The following is a 22,032-nucleotide window of genomic DNA, read 5'->3' as shown; positions in this document are numbered from 1 at the left end:
CGCTCCGCGCCCGTGGGGAGGCACCGCGCCCGCCCCCGCGCCTCCATCGCCTCGCGGACACCGGCGAGGGCGGTCGCGCCTCCGGGCAAGGAGCCTGGAAGACCTGCGGGCGGGCGGGTAGGCGGGCTATGCCGCGCTGGGAGCTGCTGAGACCATCGCAGTAAGGAACAGGCGCGAAGAGTAGGCGGAGGAGGCAGGACCAACATCAGCAGCACCATGGAGAATAAATATCCTTCCTTGGGGGGCGAGGGAACGGAGCCACTTCGCCCACCCCGTCGTGGAATGAGGGGGCGAGAAGCCCCCATGGAGGGATGAAGGAAGGGGGTCTCCTTGGGGTCCTCAGCAGACGTCCCCCCCCCCAGCATAGGAGCCAACTCCTAGGGTCTGAGGTCCCTTTGACCCACCCACCCCCTTAAAATCTCTGACAGGGCATTATTCAAATAGTGTACAGTGGTACCTCAGTTTATGAACACAATTGGTTCCGGAAGTCTGTTCATAAACTGAAGCGTTCATAAACTGAAGCGAACTTTCCCATGGAAAGTAATGGGAAGTGAATTAATCCGTTCCAGACGGTCCGCGGAGTAAGCATTCATAAACTGAAGCAAACTTTCCCATTGAAAGTAATGGAAAGTGGATTAATCCGTTCCAGACGGGTCCGCGGAGTACTTAAACTGAAGCGTTCATAAACTGAAGCATGGGTGTAATTGGTTCTGGAAGTCTGTTCATAAACTGAAGCGTTCATAAACTGAAGCAAACTTTCCCATTGAAAGTAATAGAAAATGAATTAATCTGTTCCAGATAGGTCCGCAGCGTTCATAAACCGAAAATTCATAAACCGAGGTGTTCATAAACCGAGGTTCCACTGTACATCTGCTGAATGCAGGCTAGGGTTTACCCCCCCCCCCAATATTTTACTCAAGTTGGCACCCTGCTGCCCAGACATAAACAGAATAAATTCAGTAAGCCGGCAACTTTACGCATATTCAACTTGGGTGCGTTCAGCTTTAGGCAGGGAAAAAAAATTAAAAAGAGGGTGGGCGTCCAGGAAGAAAAATGGCAACGCTACCTGCCATTGCACCCAGCATGTCTTTGACGAGACGCGATTTTGGCTTTGCAGGCTTACTGTGTAGATTGTCACGAGCTTTGCACCCTGCTTCCCAGCTAACCTCTCTTGCAACGACTGGGAAACATGTCAATAACTCCGTGGATTTTTTTTCTTTAAAAAAGAACAACAAGCATAAATGAACAATTCTTGGAAGAACACAAGTAGGAGTAGCTGTCCATACACCCCTGGCATGAGACTTGAGGCAAGCACCCCCAAACTCGGCCCTCCAGATGTTTTGGGAGTACAACTCCCATCATTCCTAGCTAACAGGACCATGGTCAGGGATGATGGGAATTGTAGTCCCAAAACATCTGGAGCGCCGAGTTTGGGGATGCCTGCTTGAGGGATGCTGCTTCCTCAGTAAAGCCCACTCCCTGCTTCCTTCAAACAGATAATGTGTTCCTCCCCCAGAACTTAACCTGTCACAAACTACCTCCTCCCACGCCATTTGGGCCACACATGGCATTTAATAAGCTGCCTGGTCAGCAGAATGATAATATAGTACCGTATATTAATGTTGAAGATGAAGACAGGTACCCAAAGAAGGATGTTTCCACAAGCATCAGTAGAAACCTAGGAGCTGTTCTCTTTACCCTGCCTTTTGATGCCTCAGATGTAAATTTTTAGGACCCACCTTTTTCTGTGATTGTAAAATGTAAATTGTTTCGAACTGTTTTTTTAACTTTGCATTTGAATTAAGCCACCTTGAATCCTAGACTGGGAATAAGGTGGGATAATAATAATAATAATAATAATAATAATAATAATAATAATAATAAACAAACAACAACAAACCACCCTACGACTTTAGGGTGAAGGGCAGGTAAATAATAATAATAATAATAATAATAATAATAATAATAATAATTTGCCCTCATTCATACTTTATTATCTGTTTCCCAATCTCTTTATAAATTTCCAATCACATGCAGGTAGGTGACTCACAAAAATCTTGCCCCCACATTTTTTTAAAAACAAAGCGAGAACCAAAGCTGAGAGTTCCTGATCCACGGTTACATTACTAAGATGCCCAGATGCAAACCCATCTCCCTGTACACAATAAGCGCTTGAGCCCAGTTCCCTTTCGGGGGACAATGCCAGCCACAAAGCGAAGTGACTCTCCAAAATGACTTCCCCTCCTTGGCCAGCTTTCCCTTATTACCAGCTTTCTATTGTACATTTCTCTTCTTTCATACACTGAAGTCTCATCTACTTGTACAGAAATGTGTTGTTTCCAGTCTACGGAAAGGTTCCCTGCTTCAATGCACATGCCACTATGTTTATAGAAGGGGATAATTTGTCACCTCTCCCACAAGAGGAAAGATTTCCTCTTGCAGTGATCCTTTGCCTGGGAATGCTGTTATTCCACAGACATCTTTAGAACCTGATCCGCAATAAAGTTTAAATGGATCTAATTAATTCTACCCCCAGCTCCTGCTTCACAAGTGGGAAATGGACTAGGCCATTTGCAAAAAGAAAAAAAAGCCTATCGTGGCCCCTTGCTGACATCAGCCACTTTTTTGAACAGGGAAAAAGAGAGAATGGCAAAATTAGCTGGAAAATTCCTTAATTTGCTTTTCTCTACATGGTTCATGGACCTCATCTTTGATGAGTTTAGAGATGGCAAGATCAATCTAGATAAGACCTTGAAACTGCTAAATAAGTTTGACGTCAGTTACGACTACGTTCATGTGAAAAAGGTGTTTAAGGTGAGAAAATAACATTTGTATTAAAATATATATAGTAGTATATATATTCAGTGGACCATAGCTGTCAAAGTAAACTTACCACATGCCAACAGGACTTCCAGACTAAAGTTCTTTAAGAGTAGAAAATTTATTGCTTCTAGGCAAGTTGCGTTATTACTGTGTAATTAAGTACTTATCTTTTCACCCATGAGCAAGCGCCCTTGGTTTTTCTTTCTTTCTTGGGTAGTGTTTCCTTTTCAGAAACCAACTACTGATCATTTGGGATGGGTTGGTAACACCTGTCTCACCTGTTGAACGTCATATAAAGTGGAGGTTTGATTCTTCTGTACACTTGCCTTCCAGTGCCCTTAATGGTCTTAGAAACAGAGATGTTTGGAAGCTTAAAAAACACACACTCAATGCTGTTTCTCTTCCGATTATGGCTGTTCTTATATTCCAATGGAGTCCTGGCTGTGACAGGAGGAGAGAGACTTGGTCAGATGATGAGCCCTACAACTTGAGTTTGAAGTGGATGAATTGGCTGGGCTCCTTTCCCCGTTAATTTTTCTTATTAAGCCAGTAATTGGCATATAGGATGGGAGATGAAGGGGTCAAACTGAAGACTTATGCATCTAGATCTGCTTTTCAGCTATGTAAGAGTAACTGAATTGGGTCCCAGATTTTAATTTAAGGTGCAGCATGTAACCTAACAATCCCAGTTGCCTTTTCACTTCACCCCCTACTGTTTTCTCACAAGTTTAGACTTGACCTCATGAAGGCTGACAAGCTGACTCTAACGAATGTTTCTTAGAAAAGCTTCGAACTATGTCAAAGTGCTCATCGTTCTGGTGTGATACTGCCACATAGTGCTTTATTTATACTTATTGCCAATTCTTCTTCTTCTTTTTACCTAGAAAAATGACAAACAGAAGTCTGGACATATTACCATGGAAGATTTTAGGGCAATTTATCGAACGCTTCTGCACAGACCGGAACTTCACGAACTCTTCAGCAGCTACTCGCCAAACAAAAAAGTTCTATCAGTATCAAATCTGTGTGACTTTCTTAGAAAGGAACAGTTTGAACTTGGTGTTAATGAAGAAAGAGCTGTGTCACTCATTAATAAGTTTGAACCCATTGACGAAGGTACACTAAAGTTTTAACGTTACCGTTTAATTAATTTGGAACCATAGCTTTTAGTGTGTTGATAATGATATCGAACATGTGAGTAATAATGAGTATGTAGATACAGTAGTGGCAATGTAGCCTTTATTTTTCCAAGCGAAAATGTTGTTTTTACATAGAAAGCTCATCTGTTTTCTAAATTTATTGTCTGCCCTGGACATTCAGCCAGCTCCAATGATAGCAAGGAGGTTAAATGCATTCCATTTAGTGCCTGAGATTGTGAGTGCTGCACCGTTATGAGCACATCTAATGAAGACCAGTGCTGATTCCTATTTCTGCGGCCACTACCTTTTGGTGGAGAAAGGGGGAGCAATGGTGGAAGAGGCTTGCCCTCCACGTCCCATGATAAGTGCTACCCATGCTTATTGCGTCATTCAGGATTCCATGAGAACGGAGCTTCCCAGGCCCTTAGCCAGCCTAAAAGTTTTGGTGGGGACATCAGAAAAGTAGAGGGTGGGCAGTTTATCTGGTCTGCAGGCCTTTTTACAATCAAACTAAAAACTCTTCTTATTTAACCCTGATTTTCGCAGCTGTGCTGCAACTTACATTTTAAAAAAAATTCCTAAGCAAACAACAATTGTTGCTTTTCTTGCCACCAGTTCGGAAAAAAAGGTAAAAAAAATAAATGATTCAAGAACAACCCACTACTATTAGGAATAAGCTACAATGGGAATGTTCTTATAGTTTATAACAAAAGTTTTCTTGTCTTCGAAGCTGCAAATGTAGAACAGGTTCATCCAAAACCAATGCAAGATCGGCTTTATGTTCACTGTAACATTAACAATTGCTGCGGACCTAAAACTGATGTTAATGAGATGTATTGCAGTTCTGCTTGGAATTATTGGTGCTGCTTCAACCAAAAGGCCAACTCTGGGAAATGCAGGCCCATGATTTTTGAGCTCATCTGCAAACTGTGCTAATGATGGTCATTCTTTAATAAGGAATTTTGCCAACTCAGGTTCCAATTTTAAGTTTTCTAGCTTTTTATGGTTGCCCAAGTGATGTTTAAATATTTTACAAAGTGGGTTCAAATTGTCCTCATTTCCAGGCTGGGACAAATGCTTGTAAGCTATACCTATAATTAACCAGTGTGCTGTAGCTGTTATAGAGTGTTGGGCTAGGACCCAAGAGACCATGGTTCAAATCCTTACATTGCCATGAAGCTCACTGTGTGTGACCTTCGACCGGTTCTTGCCTCTCAGCAAAACCTACCTCACAGAGTTGTTGTGGGGATGAAATGAGGCAGGTGAGAACCATGCTTACCACCTTGAGCTCCTTGGAGAAAAGCTGAGATATAAATGCAATAGCTAGCTAGCCTCTCTCCTTGAATTTTGTTTTCCAATTCATGAGTGCTATGGCAAAGGTGCCACCATGTTGCCTGTAACAGGAGTTGCTGTTTCAGATTTATTTCCAGCAAAGCAACTTACAAATGCTTGCTTTGAGGTCCCAATGAGAATCGGTAGAGGTAAAAGGTAAAGGACCCCTGGACGTTTAAGTCCAGTCAAAGGCGACTATGGGGTGTGGCACTCATCTCGCTTTCAGGCCGAGGGAGCTGGCGTTTGTCCACAGACAGCTTTCTGGGTCATGTGGCCAGCATGACCAAACCACTTCTGGCGCAACAGCACACTGTGACGGAAACCAGAGCGCACGGAAATGCCGTTTACCTTCCCTCCACAGTGGTACCTATTTATCTACTTGCACTGATGTGCTTTCAAACTGCTAGGTTAGCAGGAGCTGGGACAGAACAACAGGAGCTCACTCCGTTGTGTAGATTCGAACCGCCGACCTTCTGATCGGCAAGCCCAAGAGGCTCAGTGGTTTAGACCAGGGGATTTGCATTTCCCCCAGTCAAGGGAAAGCATAACTTAATTTCACCACAACTCTCAGCAGAGCACATACACCAGCCAACTGCAAACCAACCAGGAGCACCATTTGCTTAGCATGCAACCCCTTTAATCCTGCTGCTTCCATTAATTGACTCCTTTCTTAGCCTATCAAGCAGAGACACCTGAATCCCACCTCCCTGCTTCAGCCTTTGCTCTTGATTGGATATCCTAGCCAGAAAGCAGAGAGAGAACAGCAACTCCTGTTCAGAGGCAATGTGGTCGTACCTTTAACCCCAGCATTTGTTAGATCGGAAAATTCCGCCTACCTTCTGAGTTTGCGGTTGGCAAATTTAGATACCGAAGCACAAATTGACCTGCCAAGCTTCTTCTTCTCCTTTTAAAACTCTCCCTCCTGGCCTCATCACATGATTTTTCGTGGTAAGCAGATTTCACTGCAACAGCACCCCAAAATAATAGCATCCATACCTTTAGGAAGAAGAGCAGAAGTTTTCCTGTTGGTTTTCTAAAATTTCTGTATATATATATATAAAGTAAATCAATAAATTAGGAGGGCTGAGAAATTTTAGGGAAATCCAGCTCCCCCCCACCACTGGCTAACAGGCATGGAGTCTTCTGCTGTGGTGATATTTCTCTAAGTGTGGCAATTAAGTGTAAAGGCTTCCAAAACTGCACCTACTGTGTTTTCTTATGCATGTTTGTATAAACACAGATTGTGTTAATTCATCAGATTACAGTGGTAATTTATCACATTCTTCATTGTTGCTTTCTGGAAGAAAGAAAAGCATAATCTAAAAAACAAGGAAAAATGTACATTTATATATCAACTTGTACAATAGCTGAAGCATTCTCCTATTTTCATAGACTATGTGAATAATTGTTTCCATTGCTTTTGCTTTATTATTGTTTGTAGTTCTTTTTGCATTATTCTTATATACCACTTGGGATATTCTTAAAATAGAGAAGTTGTTTATAATTTGAATAAACCAGGACTAATTTGTATGCATCATGTGAGTAAATGTTCCGTTCAGATACTAAGTGAGACCATGCATGTGTTGTTTCAATTAATGATAAATGATGAAGGATATCCTTGTTTGGGCTGTTCTTTCCACATTAGCCTGCTGTCTGATATTTTTACCTTTTAGAATCTGTTTAGAAGGTAACAAATGCAACTTGATAAAACATTGGAAACAAAAGCACAAAACAGCTAAATGTTGGTTGATGGGATTTAGCTAAATAGTCTACTAATCTTGTATGAAATGCATTTGATGTCTTGCCTTGTATAATGAGTGCATTAAACAATTTCTCTGTTACAATTCTCATCTTTTAAAATATTAGTTTATAGTGTTCTAGTTACAGCATAACTTTATCGTGTGATTTTAAAAAAGCAACACTGCCCACAAATAAACACATTTTTAACACTCCGAATTTCTTACCTCTTCATTGTTGAAGACCTCATTAATTGGGATGGCATTTGTGCATTTACAGCACTTTGAGGAATAGTGGGCGAGTTTGTTTTTTGCAAAACAGCACAAACAGATATTGCACTGAATATTGCTTACCTGAGTTGCTAAACTGGTAACAGTTATATTAGAGGAGATTTCTTTTGTTCTTCAACTCATTTTAAAGACAGGAAATGCATTTTTCTAGGTTTCTCCTTTTTTTAAAAAAAAAATCAACACCACTAACATTCTATAAATCTTATGTGATGTAACATATCACAGCCCCACAGTCATCCGGTAATGTTCCCACTTGAAACTATTCAGTACTACTAGCAACATGACCATGGAGGGATGGTTTGAAGCCCACTATAAGGCTGCAATCCTCTGCACACATTCCAACTAGTCAATATCCTTCTTAAACTGTGGTGCCCAGAACTGTACGCATCAGTGTAGGTGGGGGTCTTATTTAATGGAACTTTCTCCTGGATGAGTGTACATAGGTTTGCTGCCTAAGAGATTCGTTCTCTGCAGCAGGTGTGGAGAAATTAGAATAATAGAATCATAGAATCGTAGAGTTGGAAGAGACCACAAGGGCCATCCAGTCCAACCCCCTGCCAAGCAGGAAACACCATCAAAGCATTCTTGACATACGCCTGTCAAGCCTCTGCTTAAAGACCTCCAAAGAAGGAGACTCCACCACACTCCTTGGTAGCAAATTCCACTGCCGAACAGCTCTTACCGTCAGGAAGTTCTTCCTAATGTTTAGGTGGAATCTTCTTTCTTGTAGTTTGAATCCATTGCTCCGTGTCCGCTTCTCTGGAGCAGCAGAAAACAACCTTTCTCCCTCCTCTATATGACATCCTTTTATAGATTTGAACATGGCTATCATATCACCCCTTAACCTTCTCTTCTCCAGGCTAAACATACCCAGCTCCCTAAGCCGTTCCTCATAAGGCATCGTTTCCAGGCCTTTGACCATTTTGGTTGCCCTCTTCTGGACACGTTCCAGCTTGTCAGTACCCTTGAACTGTGGTGCCCAGAACTGGACACAGTATTCCAGGTGAGGTCTGAACAGAGCAGAATACAGTGGTACTATTACTTCCCTTGATCTAGATGCTATACTCCTATTGATGCAGCCCAGAATTGCATTGGCTTTTTTAGCTGCTGCATCACACTGCTGACTCATGTCAAGTTTGTGGTCTACCAAGACTCCTAGCTCCTTTTCACATGTACTGCTCTCAAGCCAGGTGTCACCCATCCTGTATTTGTCCCTTTCATTTTTAGATAACTTGTCTCCCTCCAAATCTTGCTGGGCTGCAGCTCCCATCATTCTTGGCCATTAGCTGTGCTGGTGGGGGGGGGTTGATGGGAGCTGAATTCCAACAACATCTGGAGGGCCAGAGGTTTCTTTCCCCTACTCTATAGAGGTGAAACTCGGAAAATTAGAATATCGTCGAAAAGTGCATTTATTTCAGTAACGCAACTTAAAAGGTGAAACCAATGTATGAGATAGATGCATGACATGCAAAGCAAGATATGTCAAGCCTTTATTTGTTGTAATTGTAATTATTTGTCATTAGGCGGGTCAATTATAAATGGAATGGAATTAATGAAATGTAATAGTGATGTTTATTTTTGTTTATTTTTGTATTATTGTAACTATTTGTTTTATTACAGTGGAATTTCCAAAAGAAAGCATTTGTAAAAATTAAAATAAAAATAAAAAACAATAAGTTGCATTACTGAAATAAATGCACTTTTTGACGATATTCTAATTTTCTGAGTTTCACCTGTAATGATATCTAATTGGCTTGCAGTATTCCTACGCACATTGACTTAGGAGGAAGCCCCACTGAACACACTAGGAGTTAATTCAGACTACACATACCTAGGACTGGACTGCAGGGCAGCTAATTTGCATGGGATTGCAGCCCCCAGGCCTTAAAACCTTATTTTGATGTTTGCTTGAAACGTTTTAAGTAGAAAAGATCATTTCAGAACTACATAGTATTCCAGGTGCCAAATTCCCTATTCATATGATATTAGTACAATGCACAGAACTTGAAAATCATCTTTTTTGGTTTTCTGGGGTAGTTTTTGTTTTGTTTTTTGCGTGAATGCTTCTCCAGGTTCAGAGATTAGAATCATGATTACCTTGGGGATTAGGAAGTACAGTAGCTGCTTTCTGCCTTGTGCTGAGAAGACACTTATTTTTCCTTCTGTCTCAAAAGCAGTTTTGATAACAGCAGCACACCAAAGGCTACAGTGAGAAAGAGCCCTTTGGAATAGATAGGTTGCTGACCTCCGATGTTCAAAAACTCTAATGAGTTTAACTTGAACTGTCTCTTCCCCACCCTTTAATAGGATGACTTGAGGAATCTAAATTGTTATTGTTCGGTACGCTTTGGTACGCTGCAGTCGTGCTTTCAAGCTTTGTCAGCGTGAAAGGTGATAAAATATCAAAGTGCTCCAAAATGTATTTTTATTCATTTCCCCCCATCTAGTTCGGTCAGTGTGCTGACAATGAGACAGCCTTATCTCACCTGGCTGGTGCTCTCTAGGTGTTATGGATTTCAGATCCCATCAGCTTCAGGCCCCATGCTGGCTGCGACTGGTAGGCATCCCAGCCCAAAACATCTGGGTGGCACCCTGCTTTAAGAGGACAGGTCCTCATCCTGGTGAGCTTCCAGTATAACATTCAGCAAAGAGGAAGAAAGGGAAGAAGAGGCAAGGATGCACAAGGAAAAAATATGCAATTGTTTCAATTGCATGTGTTCAGCCTTGGTTATAGGCTTAGTTGCTAGATACAATTGAAATCTCCAGAAAATGATCATTTCAAGCCCAGAGGCCAAGTGTGCCCCCTTCACAGTGCTATCTGGCCCTTGCAATTCTCTTCTCTGCCCCCCCCAGGCCATACCTCTGACCGGTCCTGCTCTCCACCTTCCTTCAAGTAATTTTGCCTAGTTGATTATTTCTAGAGCTGTGATAATGCCTCTTGCTTGCTTGGATTAAGTGTGTGTGTGTGTGTGTGTGTGTGTGTGTGTGTACTGTAGTAACCTCTAGTATTTGCATGGGTGGAATATAGCCTACTGTACAAGGTAAGAGTCACATCTATTTGCGTGCTGAGGTTCCAAGACATCCCCCCAATAATTCACACTTCACACAATATTTTAAGTTTAAGGTTTTTGGCATTAATTTGGCCACAACTTTATTTAAATACAACTGAATGTGAGTGGTTGCTTAGGCATTGGTTCTTGCCATCTGTCCCCCGCCTGGGACAGATCTGACTCCCACTAGCCTAGTAGGGGAGCCAGTAGGTAAGCACCCTCTGGGAGAGATCGGGGCAGGGGCCCACACCCTTGACCTCATCCTTCAGATGCTCCCCGAGGCTCATGCCTCTGGCTAGGGGCCCTGGCCCCTAAGGGGGATAAACGGACAAACATGTAGAGCCCCAGGATTCCTTTAAAGGAATACCCCTAAAGGCAGCAGCAACCATGAGGGGCAGGCCCAACCAAAATCTGTACCCCTCCACCATCCAATTTGAACCAAAGCCTAACCGCCAACCTTACAAGTTGTGACTTATTGCAGCGTAGTAGGCAAATACCACCTGGCACCAGCCAATCAGCCAAGTGGCAAAATTCCTACCAGGCCCCTGATCCAAAACAGGCGACCCCATGATAGGCGCAGCAAGGTCAATGTAAGAACGCCTAAAATTAGAGGAGGGCGGGCGGGAGATTCGTTGCGAGCAGCAAAAGTGGAACTGAAAGCTGCTCGCTAAGCATATATAGGGTAAGGCTGTCAATCAATCATTTGCTACATGCAAATTTCCCCAGCAACAGCACACCCACCAATCACACATGTGGCCATCCAAACTGACCCGCCTCTCCAACCCTGGGATGTCTTGTTAACCCTTCTGCAACACGTGTTCTCCTCTATGGGGAGAACCTGCTTTGCTCTGTCGACTTTTGCCACTGGTCACACCCAACAATGTCATGTGGCCCCCAAAAGGTTGCCAATGAAGTAACATGGCATTCAGGCTGAAAAAGATTCCCCATCTCCTGATACAGAAGAGAAGTTTCTCAAGCAGGCACCAGGACAACATCAAGCAGGCTGTAGTCCTTCTGTCACTTGAAGGCAGGAAACACCGCTTCAATGAATCTCTGACTCCACTTTGGAGTGCTGTCCAAGAAAGGACCTTTGTTCTCAGCTGAAATGTTTTTCTGTCCCAGCCCCTAGTTGCTGAAGAACAAAGATTTCATGGAGGATTCTTTCTAAAGGCTTTGATGTTTAGATTACTGTGGTATCTGTGCACATTGCTAGTTTAAGGCACCTCAGGAAATACACGTAGTCAATCCTAAACAAAGCTACAAAATGGCAAGTGCTTTAACTCCCAAAGCTATAAATGTTGATCCGACACTGATCCTTGCTATCCTGTATATAAGAATGGGGCACAACTTAGTTCACTAAGTGTTCCTGCAGTTTCTCACTAGTCCTAGTAGGTGGAACCGTCTGTTCCCTTCTCATTTGGGCACCTCCTAGATCTGGGTGACAGGGGAGGTGTCTCTGCTGTCTGAAAGGTGGCAGGGACTGGCAAAACATTCCCACCTGGAAAGGCAGAGCTGTGTCTGATAGCGCTGGAGTGTGTGGTGTGCCAGGCACTATGAAAGTGTCCGTCAGAGGCTCCAACAGCCTTGGAGAGGCAGGTGGGGGACACAGAGGGAGATAGGGCTTGCAGCTCTTGTTGCAGAGATGGCTGAGATGCGATAGGAGGTTGACAGAATCCCACACCAGATCCTCACTATCGGGCTTTCCCAAACCTCAGAGAGACTCCTGCATCCAATGGGAGCCCTCACATGGACCCTCCATCTCCATTCACCTGATTTGGCAAGCCCACAGCAGTTTCTGAGGGAGCACTTGGACCACACCAAAGGCTCACCCCCTACTGACTGACACACACACACACACACACACACACACACACACACACACACACACACATATATATATATAATAATAATAATCAGACACCTAAGTTTCTAGAGTGTAGCCAGCATTGACATGTGTTTGCAACTCCCTCTCCTGTTATTGGATTTGTACAGACTAGGGTGATGACTTTTTTACAACCTCATTTCCCTGTATCATAATTTGATGAGCTTTCATTAAAGATTAGATAAAATCTTACTTCCAAAGAGATTTGATAAAAAAAACAACCTCACGCACAAAATGATTGAAAAATTTTTATTTATCAGTTTTTCGACCATTTTTTAAGTCACTGTAAGCAGATATAAAATTGAACCCAAGCTTTAGAGTCACATATATACAACATTATATAGGACCATCAAACACACAAGGAAGCCTTTTGTAGCTGCAGTAACAGTATAGACGCCGCTAGAGGACGATGTTTTGCTACCTCTCCTGTAGGTTCTTCTCCCAGCATGTCTGGCAGGGTCTGCTGGCTGAGTTTTGAGGTCCCAAAAAGGGGCTTTTACCTTGTGCAGGTTTAACATTTGTATACCCTATGTTGCTAAGAACACTCCCCATTGTGGAATGTGGTGTTGTGTCCAAATTTGATAAGAAATATATATAGAATTGTTAATACAATTTTATGAAATGGTAGAATGCCATACAAAAAAATAGAAACGGTTTGTGCGTAACCTTTTAAAATATTTCAATGGAATATACCTCATTTTAGTCATTAATAGGCAAAAGTTCATCCATTTGTGCTACAGGAAAAAAAAATTGAGAAATTTTTTGAGTATGGACGTATATGATGACAATGGCTGCTTCTTGAATAGAACCCCCTTGTTTGTCCTTCAAAGAAAAGAAAAGAAAATCCCACAGAATGCTCCCCAAATTCTAGTATACAAGTACCTGCATACTAACTGGATCCTGAGCTGATTGTGACTCCCAGACTCTAGTTAACTGCTTTCTATGTGTCTAATAGTGTTAGAAGCAATTCCCTTTCCTCTGTGTTTGAGTGATATTTATCGTTTAAATAAATCATTGCAATTGGTGTAGTGGGCGGAACCCTGGATAATAGCCTTGAACGCTCATAGCTCCATATGACATGTGCTATTATTATTGCTTACTTTTATAGCACCAAAAAATATACTAAGCTCTTTACAAAAGGGTTGGATAAACAGGTCCCTGCCTAAAGCAGCTTAAATTGACATGAATCATAAAGGAATTTGTGCGGGGGGGGCACAGTGGCAGAAAGGAGGGAGCAGGGATCATAAAAATAATAGCAGATTTAATACAGTGAAAAGCACAGTTTGGGTTACAAAAGTGTAGTTTTATCGTTAAGCTTTGCAATATAGGGAGTCAACAAAGAGGAAAGGAAACACACACACATCAGTGAACTGCCTGATCCTAACCATAGTTACATGGAAGAATGGCTCACTGATTTCAATGGGTTTCTATCCAAGGAAGTATGTTTAATATTGATGTTTTTTTTGGAACCAAGTATTCCTGATTTTTAGTAGAGTGTGATGCAACACTGTCATAATCACCTTCACATACGAGTTATGTGGCAAAAGGATCCAAGCTGAAGCATTTACGATATATTTCAGAAAGTTGCTTATATGTTCGCTATGCATTTGGACACCTCTTAAGCTATCAGTACCAAATTACTGTTCCTGAGGTCAAGGAGGAGGTTTTCATCTGTGCCTTGATACAGTTGGGTGCCATTTTAGTTCCTGAAGGCAGACTTAAGCTTTCAAAACTGCACTAGATTTTAACCAAAGTTTGCATGGTGGTTCTTGAGATGAAGGTGCAGGATTTTGACTACAGTTGGACACAGTTTTGAATCAAGATCGTACACTGAACCTTTCAAAACTGCACAGATTTTAACCACTGATTTCAAAACTGCAATGATTCTTCTGGTTTCTTAGAATTCCCGAACGACGCCTGGCACAAGACTGCTCGTTTCTTTATAAAAGAAAGTGATGGAGGTGCCAAATAGGCTCGGGGGAGTACAGCAAGGGGTGGGGAACCTGCTGGATGCCAACTGCCACCAGCCCCTGCCAGGATGCTCAATGGTCAGGGATGATGGGAGTTGTAGTCTGGCTACATCTAGGCGGCCACAGGTTTCCCACCCCTGAAGTATAGAGTAAAAAGCCGGAGATGTTTGACAAGAGAAGAGTTCTTATGCATCCCAAAGAGAAGAGAGGAAGATAAAATGCCCAGACTGGAATGCGACAAGAAATCACCAAGAAAAGGTAAGATCCCAAAGTATTGAGAGACTTAACGGTAAGTATGAAAATTGGCAGCACATATAAAGAAACTGAGCTGAAATGGGAGTTTAGGAAAAGAGTCACAGGGAGGAGAAGTTTCAGCTGTGAGTATTCTGAAGATTTGTAATGGATAGATAGAAAATAATAGTTTATTAAGAGTGGATAGATAATGATAGCTTATTAAGGGTGTATGCATAACAAATGAATAAATAATATTGCTATTGCACATTAGCAAAGGAGTTCTGTTTCTGCAAAAGTTTCAAGATGAGAAGGAGAAAGACCAGAAAACACAGCATTAATATAATTAAGTTATAAGAATTCCAATTGAAAAGGCTTTTTTTTGTACTGGAAATAGGACAAAAATGGTGTCTTTGGTTTCTAAACAGCAATATGACAAATACATGGTAGCAGTATTAACCTGGTGTAGACTTCAAGGATTGCATTAATACAGCAGTGACTTTCATATGTTCTGTTTTACAACAATCCTCTCCATGTTCAGTGGTTTGCCAAGGAACCACTGCTTCATGTATTAGAAACAGAATTGGCTAATCCTTGTTTGTGGAGGTTTCTGGGGCATATCAATTCATTCTTGGTGCTAAGGTCAGAGCAGTAGAGTCACATCTAGAGATGTGGGATAAATTTGACTCAGCTTGCATTTAAATATGAACTTTCCAAAACAACACACAAACCAAAACATCCTTCAAAATCCACACTTTCTGATTTTTGCAATGCACTTCTCCAGCTGTGTAATGTGTAAAAACAAACAAACACACACACACACACACACACACACACACACACACATTTGGGTAACGTGTGCATGAAAATGCATGTATTAGCAAAATAATATACAAATATGTGTTACATTAGGGGAAATGGCTTTGCAAAAATGTGAACGTTAGGCAAAATTGCAAACGTGTATGTTAGGAGAAATGTGCAGTAAAAAGCTGTTGAATTTTCCTTCTTTGAAAAATAAGATAAAATTGCAAACTGATGTGGAAATGTGGAGAATTGAGCTTAAGACGGATAGAATGAGAAACTGAAAGAAACCAAACTTGACTCTACATATGGTCAATCTGTGTGGAGGCACCCTAGAACAGGAATGAACAGATTTCTGTTGGGGAATCTGCTTTGGTTTTGACTTGAACCTTCCTGAGCAACATGCATAATGGCAACTTGAGGGGTGGAGCTAACTGCTTACTTAATCCTGTGTGCCATTATACTAGGTGGGGGGGGGCTTAACTTCCCATGATGTTAAGTGCACAGTGTACAAATTCATCTGCATTTAGTATTATTTTAACACTTTGGGCTAGGAGGGGGCGATTTTAATTAAGACTGCAGAGTGGAGAGAGAGAGAGAGAGGGTAGGCTTAACCCTTCCCTTCCCAACTGCGATCCTCACAGAAATGGACCCCCATCTTGCCGTTGGGGTTAGAAAAAGCTCCCATCGGGACAACTGGACTAATCGGCAGGCCAAAGATTTTCATCAGGTGGGAGGAGCTAAACCTCTCTTTCCTGCATGCTGTGGTCCTGATCGGAGACCTCCCCATGCTTAGTATTGCAGTATTTTCTTTAAGGCAGGATAAGCTCTCTGCTGCAGTGTGTTGAAATTAGGCTCTCCGTTGACCTGCATGTACTGATACAAATCTTAAATCTGAGTCAAATCAATGATTCATTTTGCTGCTGGTATTGATAAGCAACTGGGAACCAGAAACCTTTGCAAATCATCCAGTGATTACCACTACGCTCGAATGTACCAAGTGTGTGGCTTACCAGTGCAAGATTAGACAAGGTGACCGAAACATTTTTCAAGTGGGGCAGAGCCGCTGATCTGCCATGACTGATCTCCTCATCTTCTGATGAGCTTCTGGACAAACCACTGGGTTCCCCCAGAATGAAAACTGCTATAGCAGAGTGTATTATGACTAAGCACATGAACTAACATGGCAAAGGTCTGGTTCCTGGCATTAAATAAAGGCATGAATAAGCATTCGGCTTATTATTACGCATGTTCAGCTTCGGATCATAGCCAAGCACCAGGTGAAATTCAGGGGTACACATACGTAGTGTGAATATTTCCAACCTCTGTTTAATTCCAGCATAAAGAAAATGGTGGAGGTATCTGAGCAATTTTAATTTTAACCCGGCCCCCCTTTTTAATGTTCCCACTTTAGCAAGAAGCCAAAGGGAGATGACCTTCGAAGGCTTTATACGGTACATGCTTTCGGAAGAGTGCAGCATCTTTAAACAAAGGCACAGGACGGTTTACCAAGATATGAACTTCCCATTGTGTGACTACTTTATATCATCGTCACACAATACCTACCTGATACAAGACCAGCTTGTAGGGCCAAGTCACTTGTGGGGCTACGCCAAGTATGTATATTTATTTATGGGGTAGGGCAGGGAGAGGTGAGGCCACTAGGGTGTGGAGTAACTAAACTGTGCAAAAGTGTGTTTCCTAATGGTGTTCTTTCTTCATATTTAAAATAAACACAAATGTTTGCAGCCGTTAAAGAAAAAATAACTTAGAAAAATTCCTATGGGTTGTATTATTGCGCTCATTGAATGATTTCTGCTCAGGCAATGGAATGACTGTTACTCCCCCCAACAAATCTGCTCTGGAGAGTTGGGGGGATTGATGGGGGTGCAAAAGAAAAAAGTTCCAATGCTTGAATGAAAATCATCCTGCTAGTGCAATAATGACTTCATTGGAAGCAAACCTGTGGCTGAGTTGGGACTGAAATAGGGGTGGAATATAGACACATATAAAAACGGCTTCAAAAATGCTTTTTTTAATATAAAAAAAGCAATTTTTTAAAAAATACATTGCATTTTCCATAAGGCTCTCCCTCGCCATCTAGTGTCACATTGTATATTGCATTTAAAACACACTTAAAATGTTTTATTTGCAGCTGTATAGGACTCAGAATCATACAATGGCAGAATTATTCATTTGTTCTGATTTAGTGCTTTCTGAACTTTGGGACTCTGCTGAACCCCTTTCGGCGTCCCACCCAGTGCCTACAGTGTGCCCTTTGGCCAAATGCATGGGAAATCTTGTGTGCAATGTTGTTTCAATGCTGGCTGGTGGGTTTTCTGTTCCTCCATTTGCCAATCTTTTTGGCACTAGCATTTTGTATTGTGAGTGGCAATCACAAATCCCATGGCTTTTCATCATGAGTACCTGTGGCATCATGGCAGATCTCTGTGACACCATTGGCAAAACCATGTGATTTGTCCCAGGCAATAATTGTGCCTGGTCCTTGTCTCTCTCTCCCCTTCACCTATGTTGCTGCAAGGTTGTATTGCTGCTTCTTTGGAAGAAAGGGTAGCTGGGAAACCTCAGCTTGTAGGAGCAGGTTCCCTTAGCTCACATTGCTTTAGCAGAATTGGTTACTCAGAATTGAGTCCACAGATTTAAGAATGGCAATCCAAGTCAATTATTAAGTTAGCCCTTCACAGTTGCAAGGAAACCTCCAGTCAATAGGTAGATGGCACACCTAGTTCCTGCTCCTGAAAGGTTTTTACACAGCCAGAGTTTGGAATTCAGAGTCATCTGAAGCTTGTGGGTTTCATAAGCAGGAATAATTATTCTGAAATTGCCTCCCAGGATCCCAAATGTTCCAAAATATCACCTGGGTCTTGCAATGACAAAATATGGTGCTCTCAAGCAAGGTTTTTGGAATATCATGCTGCTCAATGAGCTTTTGCATCCAAATCCTTGCTTTCTGTGTTACTTTGGATAAGTCACAATCCTACCTCACAGGACTGTTGTGAAGATCGAATGGGATTCCCCTAAGCTGCCTTCGAGCTCCTTGGATGAAAGGCAGGATATAGATAGATCAATATGATGACTGAATAAAGAGTTACATCTTAGCCTATAATTCTGATGTTGGTACAGTCACAACATGGCTTTCGATGGTATTTTTGGTGTTAAATTGAATTGGTTGAAATTGTCAATGCCAGGTAAATAGGGGCTTCCAGCACAGAGATAAAAAGTTATACCTCTATCTGAATACACAGAGTGATGACCAAGGGTGGTTCCAATTCAGAACTGTAAATAAGACTGTGGCTCTCTAATATTTTCATATCTCTATGGCAGTGCAAACTCCTTCGGAGAAGATCTGTTTTCTTAAAAACTGCGGATCATCAAAATGTGTGATACCCTATCTGAGCTTCTAGCAGAGTGCAACTCCATAGCTAAACAAGCATTATTTGGAAAAATAGAAAGCAACATGAGTGCTGATGAATGGGCCACAGATATTTTTATTGTATTATTATTATTATTATTATTATTATTATTATTATTATTATTATTTCTTTTTCAATTTAAAGTTCCCTAAAGAAGGGGTGCCGCTGTGTAGAAATTGATTGTTGGGATGGTCCGAATAATGAGCCTGTGGTTTATCACGGACATACTTTGACGAGTAAAATTACCTTCAAGAATGTCATTGATGTGGTCCACAAGCATGCCTTTGAGGTAGGTGCATGTAGTTGGTCAAAAGCTCTGAAAAATGTTCACAGGGCACAGTAGGGTACCTTTTTGTCCCACAGCAGTATCAGATGACTCTGAGGGTGAGTAGTCTGCCAACCTATGAGAGCCCTATACAATGCTGTCAGCTGACCTACAGAAAGCAAAAAGCATTAGATGTGAGCCTGGGACACATGGCAGGGCTGGATAACAGATACACAAATAATTCCTTTGTGGAAATTATTGTGGGCAGAACAGCACAGTTGCTGTGCACTGAGGTAAACCTCAGGGGTCAGCAAACTTTTTCAGCAGGGGGCCGGTCCACTGTCCCTCAGACCTTGTGGGGGGCCGGACTATATTGTGGAAAAAAAATATGAACGAATTCCTATGCCCCACAAATAACCCAGAGATATATTTTAAATAAAAGCACACATTCTACTCATTTAAAAACACCAGGCAGGCCCCACAAATAACCCAGAGATGCATTTTAAATAAAAGGACACATTCTACTCATGTAAAAAAATGCTGATTCTTGGACCACCCGCGGGCCGGATTAGGAAGGCGATTGGGCCGCCTCCGGCCCCCGGGCCGTAGTTTGGGGACCCTGTCTTAATATGTTTCTAGAACGGCTGCTCCTCGTAACAATTTTGGCTGCATTTGTGTGACTGCTGTTTATTTATTTGCTTATCTGAAGATTTCTCAATTGTGAAGGAGAACTAAGTTGTTCACCAACATTTATGAAAGCAATATTACATCAAGCACCCAGTTCAAACACAGCCAATTCCCACTTTCATAGTGTCAAAGTCGCCAGAGATCAGATTCACATTCCAAAACTGGAGCATCTCTCCAATAAATCATCCTTGAAATTCAGGGGCAAAGCAGCATTCCACTGTTATAATAAATTAACAACAATAATTATTATTTATTTGTATCCTACCCTCCCTCCCTCCCCTGCTTTCAGCAATCCCCATTCTTTGTAAAACCACTTCCTAATATGTGGCAGCTGCAGGCATTTAAAAAGAAAACAGAGTCATCCCAGATGGGCATGGATGAGCTCTTGGTCATTCCTTACGTATGTGCGGATGCCTGATGATCGTCTTCCAAAGCAACTACTCTATTCCGAACTTAAAAATGGAAAGCGTAATGCTGGTGGTCAACAAAAGAGGTTTAAAGACTGTCTCAAGGCAAATCTTTTAAAAATGTACCGTAGTATAAACACTGACAACTGGGAAACACTGGCCTGCGAGCGCTCTAGTTGGAGAACAGCCTTTAACAAAGGTGTCATGGGCTTTGAAGAAACTCGATCTCAGGATGCAAGGGAGAAACGCGCTAAGAGGAAGGCACGCTTGGCAAATCCACACCATGATCAACTCCTGCCTGGAAACCAATGTCCCCACTGTGGAAGGACATGTGGATCCAGAATTGGCCTCCACAGTCATTTATGGACCCATTGTTAAAATGACCCATTGTTAAAATCGTGTTTATGGAAGACAATCTTACTCGCTATGAGTGATCACCAAATAAGAAGAAGATGCCTAACGTAGCCCTTGGGATCCTCCTAAGAACATAAGAAGATAAGAAGAACCTGCTGAACCATCGAGTCCAGCATCTTGTTCTCACAGTGGCCAACCAGATGCCTGTGGGAAACCCACGAGCAGGATTCAAGCACAAAAGCACTCTCCCTTCCAGTGGTTTCCAGTAATTGCTATCATTGCTATCATTGACTACTAGCCATTGGTAGCCCTCTCCTCCATGCGGTGGTCTAACCTTCTTCTGAAGCCTTCAAGGTTGATGGCCATCACTGCCTCTTGCGGGAGGAAATTCTGTAGTTCAACTTTGCTCCTGATCATTATCTGCAACTGAGAATGTATTTTTCCCTCACAAAAGTAATTCAGGGAGCAATCCTTACCCTTGGTGAGCAGCAGTGGGACAGTGCAGCTGTATTCCAGTGGCAACGGCAGTGTTGAAGAAAGGATGAAGTAGCAACCATTTGCCGATGGCTTAGTATCTAGGATCCTTGGGGAGCTCAGATCTGCTTCTTCCTTACCTCTGAAACACCCCGTTTAGGGTTTACACTGACCATTGCCAGCAGTAGCTTCCTTCCACCCCCACTTTTCCTATGACAGTTGTGGATTCTCCCCACTGGTAGAGGCCAAAACAGCCAGGTAGTTCTGGATGGCCCATGACTAGAGATGTAAAATTTCTGGAAATTTTGAAGCTTGGAAAACCACCCAGCTTTTTTCTGCCCCCCCCCCCCGGGAAAAAACCCAGAAATTTCAGAAAAATTGAAAAAATGCTACATTAGCACTTATTTTTTCTTTTCCAGATTGAAAGTCATTCTGTTACTTTAGAAACATAAAATGTAACTATGGATCATTTTAATGGGCATAAAATTACCACAACTAGCATATTAAAAATATAGTGTATCCAAACAGGAACTGAAATTTAACTTGTCATTCATCACTGTTTGCTATGCAACATGCTTACTCCACCTCCCATGTTTTGCCCATGAGACCTTAAGTATTTCTTCACACTGAAGTGTGTGGTCTGTTAACCACTTTAGCTACTACTATATGCTTAAATTAGTTTATTTCACCTTTTAAAGACTGTTTTACAGCATTTAATGTTTAAAATATTTTCATTTCTTTTTTTCTTTCATAACACTTCTCTGATTGCCACGACAGCACATATACTTTCAGGCCCTTTTTGTTGCTCTATATTTTCTCCCAGTGCTTTGAGGCCTAGTGAAGAGGAACCAATGCATACCGCATGCACGCAAAAACAAAACTGAAACCTTTTTCTTTTCTGGTGACAACAGCACCTCCTAAAGGAAGAAATGTATCTTGTTCTTGCATTGGAGAGTTCAGTTTGTAACCCAGGACTTGCTTGTCGTCACAGAAATTAGAATAATCTGATACCGTACATATTTTTTAAAGAAATGATTTATAAAATATTTGAACCCCTTATCTTAAAATATTTTATTCGTCATGTTAAAATAAAACATTCCATAATCTATTTTTTTATTTTTTTCCAATTTTTCGGGGAAAAAAACAAAAAAGGCTT

General features: G+C 41.8%; 1 protein-coding gene across 1 annotated transcript in view; it reads left to right on the top strand.

The window, feature by feature from the left end:
• Window positions 1-2,685: 2,685 nt before the first annotated feature.
• LOC118091191 (1-phosphatidylinositol 4,5-bisphosphate phosphodiesterase zeta-1-like) overlaps window positions 2,686-22,032 on the top strand; it is a 40,398-nt gene continuing 21,051 nt past the window's right edge. Inside the window, exons 1-4 of the mRNA XM_060279445.2 lie at window positions 2,686-2,814; window positions 3,708-3,939; window positions 16,670-16,871; window positions 18,834-18,978. Coding sequence (XP_060135428.2) covers window positions 2,698-2,814; window positions 3,708-3,939; window positions 16,670-16,871; window positions 18,834-18,978 — 696 coding nt within the window. The 5' untranslated portion in view covers window positions 2,686-2,697. The remainder of the gene's footprint in view (window positions 2,815-3,707; window positions 3,940-16,669; window positions 16,872-18,833; window positions 18,979-22,032) is intronic.

The sequence above is a fragment of the Zootoca vivipara genome, chromosome 9 (genome assembly GCF_965207765.1).
Source record: "Zootoca vivipara chromosome 9, rZooViv2.hap1.1, whole genome shotgun sequence".
NCBI lineage: Eukaryota > Metazoa > Chordata > Lepidosauria > Squamata > Lacertidae > Zootoca > Zootoca vivipara.
This window is presented reverse-complemented; position numbering and strand designations above follow the sequence as displayed.